Source organism: Physella acuta, unplaced genomic scaffold, assembly GCF_028476545.2.
Source record: "Physella acuta isolate Inbredline_101_S28 unplaced genomic scaffold, ASM2847654v3 ptg001805l, whole genome shotgun sequence".
NCBI lineage: Eukaryota > Metazoa > Mollusca > Gastropoda > Physidae > Physella > Physella acuta.
This window is the reverse complement of record NW_026733315.1, coordinates 12,214-35,729: the sequence shown is the minus strand read 5'-3', so window position 1 is coordinate 35,729 and position 23,516 is coordinate 12,214. Positions and strand designations below refer to the sequence as shown.

At 35.1% G+C, this 23,516-nt stretch overlaps 1 protein-coding gene across 2 annotated transcripts; it reads left to right on the top strand.

Annotated features, from left to right (window-relative positions):
* Positions 1-1,239: 1,239 nt before the first annotated feature.
* On the top strand, positions 1,240-22,136 carry LOC131930574 (prolyl 4-hydroxylase subunit alpha-1). Of its 2 annotated transcripts, XM_059287113.1 has the most exons (15): positions 1,240-1,651; positions 3,981-4,040; positions 4,214-4,362; positions 6,690-6,875; positions 7,720-7,871; positions 8,637-8,688; positions 8,961-9,124; positions 10,009-10,179; positions 10,710-10,765; positions 11,077-11,200; positions 12,820-12,873; positions 19,585-19,647; positions 20,443-20,511; positions 20,933-21,029; positions 21,495-22,136. In XM_059287113.1, exons 1-15 carry the CDS (start codon positions 1,440-1,442, stop codon positions 21,602-21,604), a joined length of 1,719 nt encoding a protein of 572 aa, XP_059143096.1. In that variant the 5' UTR covers positions 1,240-1,439; the 3' UTR covers positions 21,605-22,136. The 2 variants fall into 2 exon arrangements, with proteins under 2 accessions (XP_059143096.1, XP_059143097.1); XM_059287114.1 differs by lacking the exons at positions 19,585-19,647; positions 20,443-20,511; positions 20,933-21,029; positions 21,495-22,136 and adding an exon at positions 18,589-18,680.
* Positions 22,137-23,516: the final 1,380 nt, after the last annotated feature.

Genomic DNA, 23,516 nt, shown 5'->3' with positions numbered 1-23,516 from the left:
GGGATAACTCATCTTAGAATTACACTTTTTTCTTCTTTAAAAGTACAAGAAAAGGGTAATATTAGTGGCTTCGCTAGAACGGGTGTCACCCGGAAGTAACTGAGGGTTGTCACTTGGGGGGGGGGGGGGGGGTCGTCCATAAATGACGTCACACTCGTAGGGGGGAGGGGGGGTCCGTAATTTTGTGACGCTGTGTGATGAGGGGGGGGGGGGGTTAAGATGGTGTGACGTCACTTTTTTGCAATATAAAAAAGCAAGGTTAGAAAACAAGTTTCAGCCGTTTTTTTTCGCGTTTTAGAAAACGGTTTTAATAAATTGTAATAGGATTTGATCAAAATACTCTATGTTGACAGAAGTTCTGACAAGATTTTGGAAAAATATCGATGTTTTTAAGAAAAATTCAACAGCGATTTTGAGGGGGGGGGGGGGTTTGTAGGCTGAGATGAGACGTCATTTTAGGGAGGGGGGGGGGGGGGTCTGGCTTTTTGTGATGACTTGTGAGGGAGGGGGGGGGGGGGAATAAAAATCGTCAGAAATAGCGTGACGTCATTTATGGTTGACCCCCTTGGTGCTGTAACTGAGGGGTGTCACCTGGTGTGGTAACTGAGGGTGTCACCTCACACTCCCAGACTTTTTTCTCCTGGGGGTGGGGGGGGGGGCGCTTGAAATTTTTTGTAGGGGGGGGGGGCGGACTCAATTTTTATCGGGAAGCCGGAGGACACTGGTAAAATTATACATTTTCTGTATAAATTCGTTGGGGGTGGGGGGGGGGGGGGGGGGCTAGACGTTCTTTGAAAGAGGGGGTGAAGAAAGAAACTCTGGGAGGATATCTGCAGATAGGAACGCCATACAACGAGGACAGTGGTTCTACCTTAGCGAAAACAAATCTTTAGAACATGTAGATCCAAAACTCAACACCAAACCTAACAAAGTTCTTAACTTAAACCTTACCCTTACCACAAATTCTGTTCCCGGTGTGTTAACCTATTTCCCTAACCCAAAGCAGCTCCGTGAAATAGAAAAGAAAACTACAAAATTAATAATCATCACTGAAAAAGAATGTCATTCAATGATCACGGTCAACCTAAAAAAATAAACCCAAATTTAACAAACACGTTGATAACGTTTAAGACACCCCCTCTCGCCCCCCTCCCCACCCTCTCCCGCCACCACCACTGAACCCTACAACGGATTATGCTAATCCCTCCAGCTGTTCGTCTGCTCAATGGCGCCGACACGTGTGCCTTGTGAAACGTGTACCGTCGACGTGTTGTGATTTCATGTGCGTGCTCACGTCTGCTTTTACCTAAAATTAACTCAACTCCCAATCTAGCTTTTCGCTAATGAATTCAAATGAAACACACATTTCATAATTAATGTGGATTATCATGTGTTTATATTAAATTAGTATTTTTTGGTTCAAAAGTGTTTCTGTTAAAATGTTCAAAACTGACAATTCCAATAGAGGATATTTTTTCCTGATCTTACTCGTGGTTGTAGTACATTTTCTAGAAGCGTCTGCCATAAATGACAGGGGGGAATCAATGGTGACGTCATCGCACACGATCCAGAGATGGGGGTCGGTGCGTCTGGCAGAAAATCTGCAGAAGTACATCGAGCATGAAACGTTAAGGTTAAAGGTTATAACTAAGTAAGTGAGATTTTAATTTACTTTTACACCCACTTTTATCGATTCTTTCTGATGATTTCGTGTTTGCTTTTTTGCTTTTTTTTTCACAGAAATGTTTTATTTAATCAGTGCAAAAACTCTAAAAACACGTATTTATTCGAAAAACGCTTTCTAATTAACTGATTTAATAATTAAAATATTACATATCCACACTTGATTTCTATAGTCAGGGGTTCTTTCAGCTTTCTCTCGGGGAGGAGGGGGGGGGGGCGAGGCCCCGGAGTACGTCTACTGGCCGTCCATGAAATAGAAAAAAAAATGTATAGAAAATATATACTTTAACCCTTCCCCCTCACCCTCACCCCCCCCCCCCTCCCCTGGAAATTTGCAGTACATCTTGGAAGTTTCAAATTCCTTCCCGTCCCCGTAGAAAAATGGGTGAGGGTTAATTGACGCAGTTGTATTATGGAGAGGGGTGGGGGGGAGGAGTTGTAAATTAATTTACCTCTCAATATAATAGAATCGGTTTATCTAAATAAAATTGGAAATACAATAGTAAAAATCGTACTTTAATTTTTTTTTGTTTGTTTGGTTTTAAATTACAATGTCAAGAATCAAATGATTTCCTGATCATGCTCCCAAGGTAATAGCCCCCCCCCCCCCCCCCACACACACACATACACACCCACACACTTCCACTCACACATTTTCACAGATTCTCACTATGAAGGCGGATACTTGCTCTTGTCTATCCAATCCACAATCAAAATGTTTAAGCGTACGCTGACTGTGTCAGTCACTCCATTATATTATGTAGGGCCTCTTTTTAAGGAACAAATCTAAGCGTCATCCAATAAACTCAGTTGGACTATCCTTGGATTTATAAAGTAGCCAATGTGGCAACGCTGCTTGCTGTTTTCCTTTAATTAATGTGACCAGTTTACATTATGATGATTTATAATGTGGCGTGGTCTAGTAGGTAAAGCTCATGGCTACTAAACCGAAAATTCTCGAGTTCGAACTCTCAGGCTGATGAGGCCCTTTAGCTGGGGACAGCCACTCTTCTAGGAGACAACTCCAAAATCAAACAACTGCTGCCTTGTACTTGTAGTTTGTTCTTGGTTGGACAAAGGCTATGGAAGCAAATCCAAAAAGAAAAGCAGGCTGAAATCGGAAGTCAATGGCCTCAATGGCGCATAACCAGTTGACACGTATCCTTAATTGTGATGGAGGCGTGGTCGAGTCGGCAAAAAACTCATGGTTGATAATTTCGAAAATAGTCTCGAATTCATACCCTCCGGCAGATAAGGCTCGATCCCTTCCAAACACTAAAAATTAAGAACGAAGAAGAAGAAGAAAGATTCAGACCAGTGGTTCTTAACTTTTTTTGGAGGCACCGAAACCCCACCTGTTTCAAATCCGCATTGATCGAACTTTTCGGAATAAATCTATTGTCCACATTGACAAAATTCGATCGTCAATCACATGAGTCGGGTGTGTGTCTTGACCTCTTCCGAACCCTTGAGATGGACTCTTTGAACTCCTGGTGGTTCGATGGCACCCAGTTTTAGAACCACTGACTTAGATGTTACGTGTATTTTCATTCATACCTTTCTTGCTTACTCAATAATATTTGCTCACAATGTAAACCGGGTATCTTTCAAACATTTTTTTTCACCCCCGGGGTGAGGGAGGGTGGAGGAAGGTAGGGGCACTTCAAACTTTATGAAACCTAGTTGCATTAACACGTTACCCAAAAAATATTATTATTTAAAATGTAATACCACATGACTAACGTGTATGATCATTGCTATGGTTTCAGTTTTGTGCTAATTATGAGTTATGTGTTGCATGGTTTTTTGTGAGTGTTCATTATGACCAGTGGCGTAGCGAGGTCGGGGGTCACCCGGTTCGGCACTTAATGGTGTCACCCTACCAGAAGCGTAGCGACCCTTTCAATTTGACGCGCTCTCTGGATCAACCTTTCAATTTTCGATTTGCACCCCACCCCCCCCCCCCTCAAACTTTCGATTTGCACCCCCCTCAAACTTTCGATATGCCCCCCACCCCCCTAAAACTTGCGATGTGCACCACCCTCCACCGTTGTCGGGATTTGTCAAATTTGCTCTTAAAAGACTATTTAACACTCTAATTAATCACTTAATTAAGTGGAATTATCATTTTTCTCTCAATATATTTTGCAATTTTTCGCCTTGGTGTCACCCCCCTAAATGGTGTCACCCAGTGCGGTCCGCACCCAACGCCCCCCCCCCCCCTTCCTCGCTACGCCACTGATTATGACTAGTTAGCTGGGGGTTTTAATTATGATTTTTATCGGTCGTTGCTACAGTTTCAGTGCACACGAAGAGGAAATTCCATTTGTAGAGCAGCGTCTCAAAGAATTTAAAATGTGAGTAGACGGCACTACACCACAAATACTACTGCTAAATTGTTTCGCTTATTTCCTTATAAAATACTTACCTATACTACATCTACTAATTTAGTATACTGGATAAATATTATAGGTTCCAGTTCTGTTTTTTAATTTGCCTAGATCTTAAGCCTACACGCTTTGTTTTACAGAATTCACGAGGAGCTGTTAAAAAATACATCGAACACTGCATTTCACAATAGTTTTAAAAAGAACCACCCAACAACTGTTTTTGCAGCCATTCGAAATTTTTTGGCTGCATTTGAAGAAAAACTGGCCAACCAAACTAAATATGGAAAACGTAAGTGGGCCTAAGTAATAAAAAAAAATTATTTTAAAAAAAAAATACATTAAAAGGGAAATAACTCTTTAAATTAAAAATTATTAGCAAAGTGCAGATGAATAAGATAATTTTGAAAATAAGCTTTTTTTAATACATTATTAATTATTATAAAATTGTAAAAGCTAAAAAAGTAATATTTTAGGATCTTTTTTTTTCAAATATAATTTAAATTTTTAAACATAAATAATCAAACAGACCCTTAAAATTTCTCATATGTAAATTATATTTTTTTTAAAATTAATTTAGTGTATTGCTTTTTGTGCTTTTCCGTTCCTAGAATTCTGACGCGGCCTTATTTAGGTAAATGATAAAAAACAAATTATGACAGCTTTGAACAGAACCTTTCATTGTAGAGTACTATGGCTTTACCTAATGTGTGATACAGAGCCGTAGCGACGGGGGGGGGGCGGACACTGTTAAAAGTATATATTTTGTATATAAATTATATAAATTTCATTTCGTTCGGGGGGGGGGGGGGGGAATTTTTTCGGGGGGCCCCGAAGAGATGCCTGGAAGAAACTTGGGGGGGGGGGGGGGGGGAGGCGCCAAATTGAAAGTTTGTCCCCGGGCGCCGAGAAGGGTCGCTACGCCTCTGATGTGATAATAAAATAGTAGGGGAAATATTTAAAAAATGATATGTCTAGGTAGCGTACAGTGATTTTTAAATAATTGATTACCAGAACTTCATTCCAAACTCCCTCTCCGGTGCGTGGAGGGGGGGGGGGGGAATACATTGATTACGTTTAAGACTTCTTATAAAAAGCAAGTCTTTTATAAATTAGTCTGTATTATTGGCCATACATTAATAAAAAACGCAAAATAACGGCTAAAACTCGTTTTCTAGCATTGCTTTTTTACTTTCTCGTATATACGAAGTATAGAGAAAGTATTGTTATCGTGGGAAAAAAAAATCGAGATTTTTACAAATCTCGACGTTTTACACCTCACTGATACGGAAAAACATAATTTTGCAATCTTGTCCGTATGTCTGTGTGTGTGTGTGTCTGTCTGTCTGTCTGTCTGTCTGTGTGTAAACACGATTACTTGAGTACCGTTACAGCTAGGTTGATGAAATTTCATATATAGGTATTTTATCAAAATCGTAGATCCGTATCAACTTTTGAGCGATTTCCGACAATCGGAAGTGCTACTATTTCTACTTTGAATTTTTCAAAAGCCTATAACTTGAGTATTATTTCAGATAGATAAATGAAATTTCACATGTAAGTAAAATATCTAATTCTCTACCTTCTATTAAATTTTGAGTAATTTCCGTTGATCGGAAGTACTAATTTACGCTATTTCCGATTTCTCAAAAAACGCATGTAAATTTATAAAGAACTATTAATATTGCGCACTATTATGCGCTTTTTGCTTTGGCGTTCACTTGGTGCGCAATTCTTTTTTCTACTAGATTTTATTCTATTTTAAAAAGTTTAAGTAAACAAAAATCTTGTCTATATTCCGAGTGGCCATCCCACGTAGTGCTATATTAGAATATTCGAGAAAGTTTAGGGGAGATCACTCCCGGTTTATTTATAATGCAAAAGTGTAACGTCACACCATCTGACCCCCCCCCCCCCCCTCCCCCTTATCACACACTGTCACAAAATCACGGACCCTCCCCCCTACGAGTGTGACGTCATTTGTGGACGACCCCTAGGAGATATGGGGGGTTCGTAATGTTGTGAAGAGTGTGTAATGAGGGGGGAAGGGGTGGGGTTCAGATTGTGTTACGTCACACTTTTACACTTGAAAAAAAAAGTAATGTTAGAAATTTAATTTTAGCCGTTATTGTGATAGAAAATTATTAATATACTCTATTTTGTCATTAATTTTGAAAGAAATCGATGTTTTTAAAAAAATCAATAGGGATGCTTTAGGCTGAGATGAGACATATTTTTTGGTGTGGTTCTAGGGCTTTGTGGCGTTTTATAAGGAGTGGGGGGGGGGGGGGGGCGGAGGTTAAAATCGTAAAAAAAAAAGCTTACCGTAATTTATGGATAACCCTTTATGAGTAGTACTATTGTTAAATTTTACTTATTATTATTTTACTTATTTTCAATTTCTAAAAATGGTTGTATGTCTTATTAAATAGTTGTTTTGTTTGTTTTTTTTTATCTTTTGCCTACTCGATTCTATTTCATTGCAATTTGATTTATCTTTGACTAAAGGAAGCAAGCTTAAACAGGCACAAAATTAGGACCTGCTGGAAATGTACTTAACCCGAAGTGCATGTACGTTTTATTTATAGCTCATTTAATTATTTATTTTTTATATGACAGGTTTGAGAGAATTTTTGGAAGCCAACGACGTGAAGCCGTTACCCACTCGTTTAGATTTAGAGCGAACCAGTACCGCCATTACAGTGATACAGGCGACCTACAACATTTCGATGTCTGACCTACTTGCGGGGTCAATCAAGGGCAACCAAGGGGAGCCACTCACACCTTCTGATTGTTATGACATTGGTGAGTTTCAAATTTAAATCTTTAATCGTGAATAAATTTAAATTTTTTTAATGGAACTTTAACTTTCTAAGTTATATCAAGCATAATGAGGCAATACAGTAGGCAATGAAGTAGTTGCTCTTTTTTTCTGTCGGTGTTACGATTGTCAAGATTAGGGTCCAGATTATCTTTACCTTTAATTTTTTTAAATGTAATCCTAGTCCCATAGGCCCATAGGCAAATACAGCTATTTTACAAGGGCAAGTAACTCAGTATTTATTAATTACCAAGAGATTTCAATGGATAATCAGTCGTGTTATTTTGAAATAAAGTAAAAACTCACTGTATTCTTTTTTTTTATGTAAATTAGCTCACATTTTAAAAGGATTCATTAATTTAAAATAGTAAATAGTATGCCTTATTTGTTTTTACTTTTTTTTTTAATCTTTTGGTTTTTGTTATATTTATTAGGCCCCTTTTAGCAGTTTATTCTAATAACTCCAAATAGGGAAGGGGGGGGGGGGGTCAGGTAACACTTCTTTGAGTTGCAATAATTATAAGGTCTACAGACCTACCTGATCATATTTAGTCATGACCCTTAGTTTAACCAAGTGGCTTGGGTAGGCTATGTCTCAGAGGCGTAGCGACCCTCCCCGGCGCCCGGGGACAAACTTTCGATCTGCACCCCCCCCCCCCCTCGAACTTTTCATTTGCACATAATGACTTTTTTAATATAATTTTCAGCCGATTTTATTTATATATTTTTTAGGCCATCAAAAACAGTTCTTAAAGTCCAGTTTTCTGGACATAATGACTTTTTTAAATATAATTTTCAGCTCATTTTATTTTTGCATAATTTATGCAGGAAAGACAGTCCTGAAGTCCGGCTTGCTGGACACAGCGCAGGAGTGGCTGGGCGTGGCCATCAGTGGGTTTGACCTGGCCACTGTGGAGAAGGCCCAGCTGACCTTTAACCTGAGCGACGCCCTGATATCATTGGCTAAGATTTATTATCGTGTGAGTACAGCTGAAGCTTCTAGACAGGTGCACAGTGGAGTATGCAGGGGGGGGGGGGTGTTGGGGGGTGGAACCCCACTCGTGACAAAATCCTCCCTACACCTCTCGTTATAGATGTTTTATGCTAATTATGGGTGTTCTGTTTTGTGTTTTGTTTTGTTTTTTTTTTTTTTAATTATAATTTGCATGGCTCATTGTGGGTGTTAATATTGATTTTTTTTTTAAATAAATAATCAATAAAATATGTTTTCAACTCATTATTGCTGAAGAAAGGTTGATTTAGTATGTTGCTGCTCAGCAGTTTAAAAAAATAATTCTCACAATTTATGTAAGCTCAATAAGGGGCCTGGTATTGAAGGACTATAAAAACCATTCTTCTAGAATTTTGTAAAGTGGAGCCATTTGTCAACAGCTCGAACCCCCTGGAAGATAAGGCTCGATAGCTGGGGTCAGTAACTCATCTAGGAGAGACAACTCCAACATCGAACAATTTGCTGCCTTGTAGTTTGTTCTTTGATAGTCAGAGGCCAAGGAGCCAACTCCAAAAAGAAATCGGAGTCAATGGCGCAAAACAAGTTGACATGTAATACTTAATATTTTGGAGGGAATACCTTCTAACACTAGAATTAAGAATGAAGAATTCAACAGCTATTTGAAAACAGTTTTACTGTAATCCCCCCCCCCCCCCCCCCCCCTCCTACTAGGCTTAAACCACAAGTAAAGAAAAAGTTAATATAATTTTTATTTGTTTTTGTAAAATTACAGAGAAAAGAAAATGATAAAGCACTTCCACTTTTTGAGAAAGCTGCTGAATTAGGTAAGAGATTCCGCAGTCTGGGAAAATATTAGCTTCATTTATAATGTTATAATATAGCATTGAACTGGAAAAGAATGATTTAAAAGCGACATCTCCTACTTTTTTAAAATCAATGTATTTGACCTAGAATCTAATGCCTCGAGCAGGCTGAAAAAATGTGGCTATTATTGCATTACTTGTAAATATTCTGTCATTGCCTAGCCAATTAGCATAATCCTTGACCTAGTTTTATTGACCATGTCCTTGACCTACTTTAAAACTTTCCCTTTCAGACCCTGAGAATCCAGTAGCCCACCAGGAGTTTGTCCGGCACAGATTCGGCCGCAATGTTGAGCTGGTAGCTGATCTCAACAGGGACAAGGTGGAACCTTGGAGGAAAAAATATTTTGACATGTGCCAAAACTCTACTAATATCACCTGGCTTCAAGAACAGAGGGTCAGTTAGGTCAATTTAAAAAATATTTTGACATGTGCCACAACTCTACTAATAACACCTGGCTTCATGAACAGAGGGTCAGTTAGGTCAATTTAAAAAATATTTTGACATGTGCCACAACTCTACTAATAACACCTGGCTTCATGAACAGAGGGTCAGTTAGGTGGATTATGTCTATTGTGCAAGCTTTTGATGTATCCCACAATGCATCTATTATATTAACCATTGATTCTACACGTATATTTTTTTTTATTTAACCTTTCGTTTTTTCCATTTTTGATGTTCGAAATTATGTACATAATTTGATGTTGATTTAAAGTAAAGTTTCGCTTTTAAACCTGAACGTCTATGGGTCAAGTGAAGTAGAGTTCACTTGTTTCTGTGACCTCTCAGCACTATGGTGAGCAGCCTTTACTTTCCCTAACCTGAGCTAGGTACCCAACAGAGTTGGGTGCACTCAGTGTGGACGGAGTGGCCTGTGACTGCTAACCCGAAGTCTTGATTTCGAATCCGAGTTCAAGTCAGTAGACCATTTCTGAGTACACTAATAAATTTTACTTAAATACAAAGGAATTGCGACTCATAAGTGAATAAATATTTTAAGTTGTAACATATAAATGTATTAGTTTAAGTATTAAACAAATTAATGTTTCTTGAAACAACATATTTGAATATTATTTATGCTAATTTGATTTATGTTTGTCAAATTCAATCATTTTACCTAAAACCAATTTAACAACTTTACAATTATTTTTATTGATAGTACATTATTTTTTGGTCAAATTTATTACATTTTTGAAATTTTGTTTAATAATTATGTCTTTAGTTTTAAAGTTGTGTCCCTTTTTAATCGCTATAAAGTTTGTTTCCCCTTTTCTGTACAGTTGACAAAATCACAAAAATCCAACCTCAAGTGCAGACTCAGAAGATCTTCCAGCTGTCCATTTCTGTTTTACAAGGAAGAAATTTTAAGCAACTCGCCTTTTATCTCTCTGATTTTAAACTTCGTTGCTGACCTGGAGATCAAGGAACTTAAGAACCTGACACTGGACCAGGTAGGTGTCATCTGTCACTGTTTAGGATGTGTGACGTGTGTCAATGTGTATGACATTAGACCAGGCAAGTGACATTTGTCAATGTATATGAAATTAGACAAGGTTGGTGACTTTTGTCACTGTATATGACATTAGACCAGATATGTGACATTTGTCTATGTGTATGACATACCAAGTAGGTAATATTTGTCTATGTGTATGTCATTAGACAAGGTAGGTGACATTTGTCAATGTATATGACATTAGACCAGATATGTGACATTTGTCAATGTATATGACATTAGACAAGGTAGGTGACATTTGTCAATGTATATGACATTACACCAGGTAGAACTTGTGTGTGATATTTTTGTTGTAGCTTTACAGTGAACTGTGACATATTTACTTGTCATAACCCATACCATTTCTTTTATAGCTTACCAGTGAAATTTGTCACATTTATTTACTTGTCATAATCCATTCTATTTCTCTAACTTGACAGTGAACTTTGACACATTTACTAGTCATAACCTGTACCATTTCTCTTATAGCTTACCAGTGAACCTCTACCAGGGAATGAAGTTGGTGTAATGTGGCATTTCAAAGGGTACGATCATTTTTTTTTATCTTGGTTAAATCATCAGAAGTTTTTATTTAAGTTTTAATCTAAGAGCTTACGGTTACTTTCGGTCTCATGCACTGAGTACAGAATAAGAAAATTACATTACACATACATTTTTTTTAGTTTTTTGGCTAATCTAGAGTAGCTTTGTAATTCTCTATACCATTTCTCTATACTTCATTTATTTTATTGTTTTCTTTCCATGTATGTTGTAGTTCAACTTTGTTATTTTTTGTACTTCCTTATAGTATTGAAGCTTGATTTGTTTTATTGATTTGTTTCCATGCATGTCACAGTTCAACTTTTAAGGATGTTACTGGGGATGTGATTGCTCAGATTTCTCAGAGAGTGGGGGATGTGGCGTCAATGAAAGTTTTCCAGAGTACAACCAATACCTACTCGCTTGGCGAACCACTTAATGTAAATATTTTATCATTTGCTAACTGTGAATTTTATACCTTTTACCTCCTGTGTATGGTGTGAATTTTATACCTTTTTACCTCCTACTTACTGTGTGAATTTTATACCTTTTTACCTCATGTTTACTGTGTGAATTTTCTACCTTTTACCTCCTGTTTACTGTATGAATTTATACCTGTTTACCTGTTGTTTACTGTGTGAATTTTATACCTGTTTACCTGCTGTTTACTGTGTGAATTTTATACCTTGTTACCTCATGTTTACTGTGTGAATTTTATACCTTTTACCTCATGTTTACTGTGTGAATTTTATACCTTTTTACTTCCTGTTTAGTGTGTGAATTTTATACCTTTTACCTCCTGTTTACTGTGTGAATTTTATACCTTTTACCTCCTGTTTAGTGTGTGAATTTTATACCTTTTACCTCCTGCATACTGTGTGAATTTTATACCTTTTTACCTCCTGTGTATGGTGTGAATTTTATACCTTTTTACCTCCTACTTACTGTGTGAATTTTATACCTTTTACCTCATGTTTACTGTGTGAATTTTATACCTTTTACCTCCTGTTTAGTGTGTGAATTTTATACCTTTTACCTCCTGCATACTGTGTGAATTTTATACCTTTTTACCTCCTGTGTATGGTGTGAATTTTATACTTTTTTACCTCATGTTTACTATGTGAAGCTTTGTTATACCTTTTTATATTCCCACTTTCTGTCTTAACTTCTTGATGTTACTTTGTTTTTCTAGTCACATTACATACATGTATGATGGTGTAGGTGTTTGACAGAGCACATTAAAGTTTTTAGAAATTGCGCACAAAATTAGATACCCTCTTCTCCCACACTCCTAAGATGGTTAAATGTCTTTGAAGAGGGTTTGGAAAGTATAAAGTATAAACACATTGACTTTGTACTGATCTCACAGCTCTGTCATCTAGCAAGACTACAGCATCAGATAAACTCTACTTCATCAGTGTTAAGAATGTTTTTGGCTTATACTTGCTTTTAAGTTGATTGAATGAAATTCAGTGGTCAAACAATTGTGTCTATTTCTTACAAATTTTGATAATTATGTTAAGTATCATTTCCAATTGCTAGGTTAGCATAAGGATAAATAATTTCAGAATGAATTTATGCATTTTTGCCTATTTAAGAAAAATGTTGCACTTACTAAATACAATTTTTTGTTCTGCTCCCTGTAAGTTCTATTTCAACTTTTTAGCCATATTGCCCTTATAAAAATAATTATTCTCATATGGGTTATTAAAATATTAATTACATTTCCAAATTTTTCCATTTCTGATCTTTGATCACCCATATTTTTTTTAAATCCATCTTTTTGTATTTGTTACATATATTTATCAAACAGATTTTTTTTTAAATTTATTATTTGATCAATAATTAAAATATACTTTTGAATAAGCTATAGACTATAGACATACATATTCATGTTTCTTTTTTCTTTGATAAACTGTAAAAACATGCTTGTGAATAAGATATACATTCCTCCATATTTATCAAATGTTTCTTTATTTTTCTTTGATAAACTGTAAAAACATACTTTGAATAAGATATAGGTCTACATATTTAACCAAATGATATTTTAAAATTCCAGGTGATTGACTATGGTATAGGAGGCTTGAACCTGCCTCATGCTGAACTAAATCAGGCAAGTTATCATTTAGTGATACTCTAGTTTCCTCCCTTTGATATATTCCACCAGTATCTGATATGCGCCAGGTTTTTTCTGCTCCTATTTATTAACTAATCAGAGAAACCTGCCAGGATGGAGGAGTGGAACCTACTGAGTAATTAAAAAAAAACAACAATAACTTTTAAAAGCTGAAGCATTCAGTTTATTCTGATTCACACAAAAATATGAAAATAAAAAAATTTAAAACTTTCATTCAAATCAATCAATCCTTTGGCCAACTGAGGCTAATTAACATATTTAATTATAGTTGGGTTAAAGACTTCATGTTTACTTGAGACTTTTTATATTTTTTTATCTGCTCATTACCCATGTCCTTAACTAGAATAAAAAAATGTGTGAATCAAGGATTAGCTTAGGTTTAGTGCTGGAATGATTTTACATCAACTCAGTTACAAAGAGCTAACATTTAAGTCAGACAATGGTATTTTTAAAATTAATGCAAAAAACAATTCTTTAGACCAGAGGTCGGCAACCTTTTGAATCGAAAGAGCCAAAAGTTACAATTTTCAAAATTTCCTTGGTTTTAAAGAGCCACTAACATTTTTTTATTACAAATATTTTATTTTTTTATTAAGATTATTAGTATTTGTGCAAGGAGCTGGAGAGCCGCATCTTGATATCAAAAGAGCCGCAGGTTGCCGACCCCTGCTTTAGACCAATGTTCTTATTATTTTTAAAACAGTGTTACATCCTATCTAAAGGCCTGCTATATGTACAAAAAACTGATTCTTTGAAAATAATTTGAGGTTTTGACATAAGGGGTCATCCATAAATGACGTCACACTCGTAGGGGGGAGGGGGGGGTCCGTAATTTTGTGACGATATGTGATGAGGGAGGGGGGGGGGGGGTTCAGATGTTGCGACGTCACATTTTTGCATTATAAAAAAGCAATGTTAGAAAACGAATTTTAGACGTTATTTCGCGTTTTAGATAACTGTTTTAATAAATTGTAATAGTTTAGACAAGATTTTCAAAAAATATCGATGTTTAAAAAAAAACTGCAATTTTGAGGGGGGTTGTAGGTTGAGGTGTGACGTCATTTTAGGGGGGGGGGTCTGGCTTTTTGTGACGACGTGTGACGGAGGGGAGGGGGGAGGTAAAAATCGTCAAAAAAAGCGTGACGTCATTTATGGATGACCCCTAAATGCTTATAAATGGTGTTAAATGGTGCTTGCTACAACTTTACTAATCTCTAGATATACTATAAATAGTAATTCTTGCTTGTTTGGCTGACTTTAAAAATTATTTCTTCTCTCAAGTCAATAAAAACAGCTGCCTTATTATTAGTTTACTTTAATTTCATGCTTAACATGATATTTACTAATTAGAGACATCGAGTACTCATCAATTAATTATCTGAATAAAAAAAACTTTAATTCCTAGGCTTTCCTGTCACACTATTAACTAACACTAATAAAAAATGTTTACGGAAAAATTGAAACAAAAAAAAACGGATCAGTATTTTTTGGTGTTACTTTATCAAAGTGCTTTTTTGCATCCTAGACTGACTGTGGGTTGATCTCAGTCAGAGCCTAGAAATAGAAGAAAGAGTTTCTGAATTTGATGTATCTTAAGTATTTCAAGTTGCTGTACACATATAGTAATGTAGCATGGTTTTCCAATTAACAATGCAATCAATTTAAATTAAATAAGTGGGCTAGGCTTATTTGGCTAATGAATATATTTTAATTAATTATCACTCCTGACCATAAGCCACCACATAAATAGCCACCCATCACACCCATCCCAAACATACTAATAAACTATCCAAATTATTCCCTCCCCCCCCCCCCCCCCCCAAATTGTTGAGGCCAGGGATGCTTCTATCCCCACCTCATCCCGCATCCCCACACCGACTTTAAAAAACATGCCCTCCACACATTTTAAATTCCAACCCACCTTATCTTTCAAACACACACGACCATCACACATTCCAACCCAGCATACACACACATCCTAATACCCACACACCCACACAAACACAGACAAATTACCACCATCATCCCCAACTTGACGAGGCACCAGCGACTTCTTTCCCTCAAAACTTTTGTCTGACTCTAGGGTAAGGACTGGCCTGCCCTGGTGCCTTTTCTCCACCCCACCCCCGGGGGTCTTCTCCGTCTCTGGCTTCACACCCAGACCTCTCAGTGCCTGGTGCATTTTGTTATTCAAATATAGCATTAGTAAAAAGGTTTCCTTGGAGATACAGCTATTGAAGTAATATTTTCCGGATGGCTAAAAGAAATAGTCATTATGTGTACATTACATATGTACATATATATATATATATATATATATATATATATATATATATATATATATATATATATATATATATATATATATATATATATATATATATATATATATATATATATATATATATATATATATATATATATGTACATGTATACAAGGATATACTTATTTTGCTTTTTTGTTCATTCCTTTTTACTTATTGCTGACTATGATTTATGACTTATTTCAAACCAATTAGAAATAAACCAATTAGACATAAACCAATTAGAAATAAACCAATTAGAAATTAAACCAATTAGAAATAAACAAGAGATTAATTTAATTATATTAGGATTATACGTTTTAAGCTATTACCATAGCTGTAGTTTTAGTGTTGAGCAACAAGGGAAATAATCACACTATCAAAGGGTTTTAATTACTCACAAACCAAGGGAGGTAAAACTGATAACAAATGAAAGTTTACCATTAACTCTTTGGTGAAAAGTGTTTTGCCCATGTGGTCAGCCATAGTCAACAATCTGTGACAAGAAGACTAGAAAGAAACAACAGCGTGTTAGATTGTTCCATAAACTGTCCTGCTTTGATTTCTCCTGTTTACAACTACAATCAAAATGATAATAAAACCTGCATTTCAAAATTGTGTTTCAATTTTTCTACACACGTCATACATTCATGCGAAAGATATAACACACAAAGCTACTAAAACATTGTTAATTATTGAGCGAAATAAAAAAAATCCTCCCCGGCGGGGAATCGAACCCCGGTCTCCCGCGTGACAGGCGGGGATACTTACCACTATACTACCGAGGACTTACTATGTTGGCAGATACGTGCCTACAATTTAATGTTAAGAAGTAGTAGATAAGGCGTTATGTATTACGGATTGTTCTCTTTTTTTTTTTTAAATTAACCTCAGAGTTGAAGTCGAGAAAGTTCGAAGGGCTGAAAATACGATAACAATAGATAGATCTAGTACTATTAGCAAAATAAGGATAAGAAACAGCTTTTAATAGCCTGTTGAATCCGAAAGGCTTCAAGATTAAGACAATAACTTGACTCAGTCGTAACCGAAATATCTAACTCAGAAGTATTTTAGGCAGAGGCGTCGCGAAGGGGGGTGGTGGTGGTTGCGGACCGCACCGGGTGACACCATTTAGGGGGGTGACACCAAGGCAAAAGTAGCAAAATATTTAGAGAAAAACAATGGTCGTTCAAGTTAAATGAATAATTAATTAGAGTTGAATAGTCTTCTAAAAACCAAATTCGCAAATCCCAACTAGTGGGTGGGTGGGTTGGGGGGGAGGGGGGGGGGAGGGTCGACACTATGACGTAAATCTGCTAAAGATAGAGAAAACACTGCCACATCCAGCCGTATTAATAACCTACTATAGATAAACACCGTTAGTATTATCTGTGCACACTTTAAAGATATCACGGGGGGGGGGGGGGGGTTGACACCAACTGAACGTTGTAACATTAACCTTAGGAAAAAGCTTTTGTTCAGAATTGTAATAACTGATATGTCAATCGACTACTGGGATGGAACTGACTCTAAATTTAATAATTTTCTACAAAAGCAATTATTTTTTCACTTAAATAAATAACTGTTAAAATTAGGCCCATCGATGTTTTTTCTAGGTAGATTAGTATAAGTTGACGTCACTCGACAAAAAGGTGGGGGGTGACACCAAATACATGGGCAAAGAGCTTCTAGCGGATACACTCGTTGTAAAAAAGTATTTGGTCGCTATGTTACTCATTATCCTATACTTAAAAAAAGAAGACGAAGTTCATTTTAATACATAAAAATATATGTGTATACTTATATACACATTTGTATACACATACACAATTGTATCTGACATTTATATGTATATATATATATATATATATATATATATATATATATATATATATATATATATACATATATATATATATATACATATATATATATATATATATATACATATATATATATATATATATATATATATATATATATATATATATATATATATATATATATATATATATATATATATATATATATATATATATATATATATATATATATATATTAGTTGCCGCACTGGGTGACACCCGACCTAGCGACGCCACTGATTCTAGGCCATAAATCTATGGGACCTAGAATACTAGAATGTCCTAGATCTAGATCTACTAGACTACCACAGGCCTACTTATCGTACTAGATTAGATCTGTGACCTATAGCCTGGTGTAATCTGTAGCACTGACGTAATCTATGTTAAACTAGTCAATTTATCATTTCATTGTTTTAAAAAAAATTATTTGTTATTAAATCAATAATGTAACATTTAACTTACTATTTAACCCACTTTGTTGTCTAAAAATGATGTCTGAGATGCAGATCTAGATATCTAGTTGAACAGGTCGATTTTGTGCGTTCATTTTATTTTAATCGCATTTTGGTGCGCATTCAAAGTCTTGTAAGTCGTAGATTGTATTGTATTAGCCAATCGATCTGGAAAAACTAAATAAATGTCACAACTTATATGAACAAAATAAAAATCCTACTTTATCATAACAACCCCATCCCCTGCCCCCCCCCCCCCCCACACACACACGGCCTATCCCTTGAGGAGCAGCTTGAGGCGTCGCGAGGGGGGGAGCGGACCCCACCGGTTGATACCCGACCTGGTGACGCCACTGGTAGCCTACAAATAGACAGGTCTATAGCAAACACTGGCTGAAATTAAAGACATAATAAGACATAATTTCCTGGTTTAGGTAGGCCCCCATACAGTGAAACCCGCTATGGAAATTCTGACCAAATTATTAATGCATATTTTATATAACCTTTGACCTTCCACCACATGATTAAGTAACGATACCTCTAAGTTTAAAAATGTCATAGCAAACCGCGGGCCGCATCTTAACTAAGGGCGGTAGTTAGCCGAACACTCTTTTAACGTAGCTACCAAGGCAGGACGCTTTTACTTTTCTCTTTTTAAACTCAATTTTCTTAATAACCACATGAACGATATTTCTAGATGAGAAGATTCTCAATTCTTATCTTCTTGTGCATAGGTGGATATGTTTTTCTTTTATAAGTTTGTTTTGTTTCGCATATTTCAGTAACTCAAAAATAAAAACAAAACTACTGCCTTGTAGTTTGTTCTTGGTTGGGCAAAGGCTAGGGAAGCCAATCCAAAAAGAAAAGCAGGCTGAAATCGGAGTGAATGGTCTCAATTGCGCACAATCAGTTGACACGTATACTTAACTGTGTTGGAGGGGATCCCTTCCATCACTAAAATTAAGAACGAAGAAGAAAAAGAAAGTAGATATGTTTTCATTGTCCGCAGCATAAGATTTGTTTACATGTTCTGTTCAACATTTCAATTTACGATCCATTTTTTTATTTTTACAGAAGTATAACGTCAGGTACATGAGATTTGTTTACATGTTCTGTTCAACATTGGTTTCAATTTACGATCCATTTTTTTTTACAGAAGTATAACGTCAGGTACATGAGCTTTGTTTACATGTTCTGTTCAACATTGGTTTCAATTTACGATCTATGTTTTTTTTTTTTACAGAAGTATAACGTCAGGTACATGAGCTTTGTTTACATGTTCTGTTCAACATTGGTTTCAATTTACGATCCATGTTTTTTTTTACAGAAGTATAACGTCAGGTACATGAGATTTGTTTACATGTTCTGTTCAACATTGGTTTCAATTTACGATCCATTTTTTTTTACAGAAGTATAACGTCAGGTACATGAGATTTGTTTACATGTTCTGTTCAACATTGGTTTCAATTTACGATCAATTCTTTTTTTACAGAAGTATAACGTCAGGTATATGAGATTTGTTTACATGTTCTGTTCAACATTGGTTTCAATTTACGATCAATTCTTTTTTTACAGAAGTATAACGTCAGGTACATGAGATTTGTTTACATGTTCTGTTCAACATTGGTTTCAATTTACGATCCATTTTTTTTTACAGAAGTATAACGTCAGGTACATGAGCTTTGTTTACATGTTCTGTTCAACATTGGTTTCAATTTACGATCAATTCTTTTTTTACAGAAGTATAACGTCAGGTATATGAGATTTGTTTACATGTTCTGTTCAACATTGGTTTCAATTTACGATCAATTCTTTTTTTACAGAAGTATAACGTCAGGTACATGAGATTTGTTTACATGTTCTGTTCAACATTGGTTTCAATTTACGATCCATTTATTTTTACAGAAGTATAACGTCAGGTACATGAGATTTGTTTACATGTTCTGTTCAACATTGGTTTCAATTTACGATCAATTCTTTTTTTACAGAAGTATAACGTCAGGTATATGAGATTTGTTTACATGTTCTGTTCAACATTTCAATTAACGATCCATTTTTTTATTTTTACAGAAGTATAACGTCAGGTACATGAGCATCATCAACGGTGCACGCGCAGCCACTGTTCAGGTGTTTGTGAGTACACGAATATCAACTTTTTAACTGTAGTATATCAACTTTAGTATATCAACTTTAGTATATCAACTTTAGTATATCAACTTTAGTATATCAACTTTAGTATATCAACTTCTTTTTAACTTTAGCTTATCAACTTTTGATCATCAACTTTTAACTTTAGCTTATCAACTTTTGACCATCAACTTTAGTCTATCAACTTTAGCCTATCAACTTTAGCCTATCATCTTTTGTCTATCAACTTTATCTTATCAACTTTAATATATCAACTTTGGCCTATCAATTTTGGTCTATCAATTTCAGTATATCAACTTTAACCTATCAATTTTTGTCTAACATCTTTAGTATATCAACTAAAATATATCAACTTTAGTATATCAACTTTCGTCAATCAACTTTAATCTATCAACTTTAATCTATCAACTTTAGTCTATCCACTTTAGTCTATCAACTTTCAACCAGAAATGATCATTGCTTTCATTGTGTTTATTCTTCTATAGGCCACAGAACTAATCAATATTTCCATTTAAAAACATGTGTAAATAAAATTGTGCCAACTGTTTGCCAGGTCAACCAAAGCGCTGAGTTGACTCATTTGATATAAAGTATATATATATATATATATATATATATATATATATATATATATATATATATATATATATATATATATATATATATATATATATATATATATATATATATATATATATATTTGTATACACACACACACACAAAACAAACATAAAATCAATTATTACTGGCCTTAAAAATGTGCAACTGTTCTACCACCAGTTGAGTGACACAGTCCTGGGTGGTGCCACAGTATTTATCCACCAAAACATAACAATCGTACCTCAAAAGGTGAGAAATAATTGTGGGGTCAAAGGGTGAGAATATTTGTGAGGTCAAAAAGTGAGAATATTTGTGGGATTAAAAGTTGAGAATATTTATGGGGTCAAAAGTTAAGAATATTTGTGGGGTCAAAAGATGAGAAATATTTGTGGGGTTAAAAAGTGGGAAATTTTCGTGGAGTTAAAAAGTAAGAAATATTTGTGAGGTTAATTTAACTCATATTTTTTTGGTTCTGGAGTAAAAAAAAATTGCTAATTTTAGTTTAATTACATACTGTTTTACATTCTTGATTTTTCTGAGTTTTTAAAGACTACCCAATGTATAAGAATTAATTTTTGTTATATATTTTTTCTTGTAAATTATAAAATAAAACTAAAAACTATGAGCACCAACATGCATAGCTGTGACGTTACTCTTTGACACCTGGCAGGGCCTGGCAGTGTTCTGGCACAATTACCAGCCAAACGGCCTACCTGAGCCATACCTGTTACCTGCTACCTGTCCTTTAGCTGTGGGAGAGAACATTGGTAAGTGGTTTCATTCAGACAACTCTGGTGTTACACTAGACAACTCCGGCTAAAATTAGACAGCTGATGTTTAAAGCGAGACAACTCTGTTTTAAAGTGGCCTAATTTATTAAAGGTAGACAACTATTCAAGTTGAGTAATCACTTTTAAAAGTTAGAAAATGAAGTTTAGTTCAATTCTGCCATATATACACATTTAAATTGTCATTGCAAAAATTTCAATGTTAGCTTTATAGGAGTGTTACCTTTACGATAGAATAATTAATTAAACACTTAATCAACTAGTTAATTCAAAACCCAAGAGTTTAATAAATTTAAGATCTATAATATAGCTTTTTAGTTTTAATTGTATTGTACTCTACAGTACGTGTTTACTTTTGATATTTATTTTTTTTAATTTACGAAAATAATAAAGCAAATAACTTCGCAAATATGCAAATAGTCCCGATTTAATAATAAATTTCAGTGATTGAGAAAGGGATGTGGCGTCTAGGTCTTGACGAACAATTCAAGTGTGGGAGAAAGCGAAAGTCATCACACACCACATTGGAAGTTGGATGGAGGATGCCTTCCTAGATTTTATGTCTGGTTTTAAAAGTCGTTTTATTTTAAGTGTGGAGTTTACATGCTTTATATTCAATGATTAGATTGTGTTTTTAATTATCCTAATATTAGCCTAATTTTAATACTTTAAACTGCTGCTAATCGGAAAATACGTCAGAAACTTGGATTGGAATTTTTTTTTTCACTTTTTAAAACTTTATAATGGATTTTAAAAAATGAAACTTTTTTTTTAATTATTAAAATATAAGGATACATAACATGTATTGGAGTAATAGAAAAAAAAACATTTGAATGGATGGTTGCAATCGGCAGTATGGCAGTGAAAGGAATACAATAGGAATAACATTTAGTAGCACAAAAGATAGAAGAGAGAAGAAAAATTACTAACAATCTTAACGGAGTTTGTGTTATTGAATGTTCGTAATTCTGTGAAACTTATGTGCAATCGTTTGAATTGAGAAAATGATTTATTTATGTATGGTGTCTCTCAATGTATACAAAAATGTTTTACATTATTGTCTGTTTTGTTTTTTCTGTATTAAAATCTGACATTCAAACCTAGTTGCTTTTATTATGTTATGATTTTTGTTTCTAAATAGTTTGCGCATCAGGGGGAGTAACTAGGTTGTTTTAGAGTAAATATGTATTATACCTGTTTGTTCCCCTTGAATTGTAAATCAGTTGTTCATACGACCATTCTATACATAGTTTCTCTCAAAGCTAATCAATACAAAAACATGTTTAAAAGTGATCAACACAACAAAAACGTCAAAGCATCAGAAACTACAAAAAAGACACTAACAAATGACAATAAAACACTACACTTTATCTATTATCTTGCCTCCTCCAAACCAAGCGTTCCCCTCCCGTCCAACCTACCCCGATGTCGCCACCTATCTAACCCACACCCGACAATGCTTCAGCTAGACCAGGGGTCTCCAAACTCTTCAGTCCGAGGGCCGCTTTAACTATCAAATTTCAGTTCGGGGGCCAGTTTCTTCCAGGCATGTCTTTTATTTTACTGGGCAAAGTTCCTCAGCCATCACCAATAAACGATTTTTCCTTGGACAAAAAGATCTCCGCGGGCCGGATGAGAGGGCTTCGCGGGCCGCATCCGGCCCGCGGGCCGTAGTTTGGATACCCTTGAGCTAGACAATACTCTCAATGCCCCAACTATCTGTATTTTCACCAAGCCGTCAGAAGGTCTCATTTTAAAATATGCACAACGTAATAATATAAAACATGACAAAAACACAACATCGAATACATAATTATCAAAACAAAATACATCAGCACTACAAAAATAAACCCTACATTAAAACCCAATAAAGTAAAATGGTACATGATACGATGTACAATACAACGTACTACTTTTTTTCTCGCCAGCGGTCTTAAATAGAATGTATTATAATTGTAAAGTGTATAAGTATAATGTTGGCTTCTTCTACATTATATATCTATAATATAACGCTGCTGGTATTGTGTCAGTACGTCAGTCATCGCTATAGATTTTAGAACCATAATAGTAAACATACCAATTGTATTATTATATTCAGTCTGATTTCATTGTTACAGATAACTTTAGCTTAGACCTTCCTCTCCAAATCTATATACTACTAAAAGTCAAGTTTGTTTACATGTTTGAATATTTATTTGTTTTTTTTTGTTTTTTTTTTTTGTTTTGTTTTTTTTGTTTGGCTGATTTACTATTGCGCATGGTTGCACTCACCGTGGAGAGCTGTAAAATAGTATGTAGGTAGAGAATTTTTTTTGTTTTAAGACAGACTGTTAATTACACATTTATTTAAAGACGTTAATTAATTTATTGATTTATTCATACGTAGAGTAACCCTATTTTTTTAAAAAGTTTAAAACGACCACTACACTCGGCGGGACCGTGACGTCACAGTTTTTTGTTTACTCT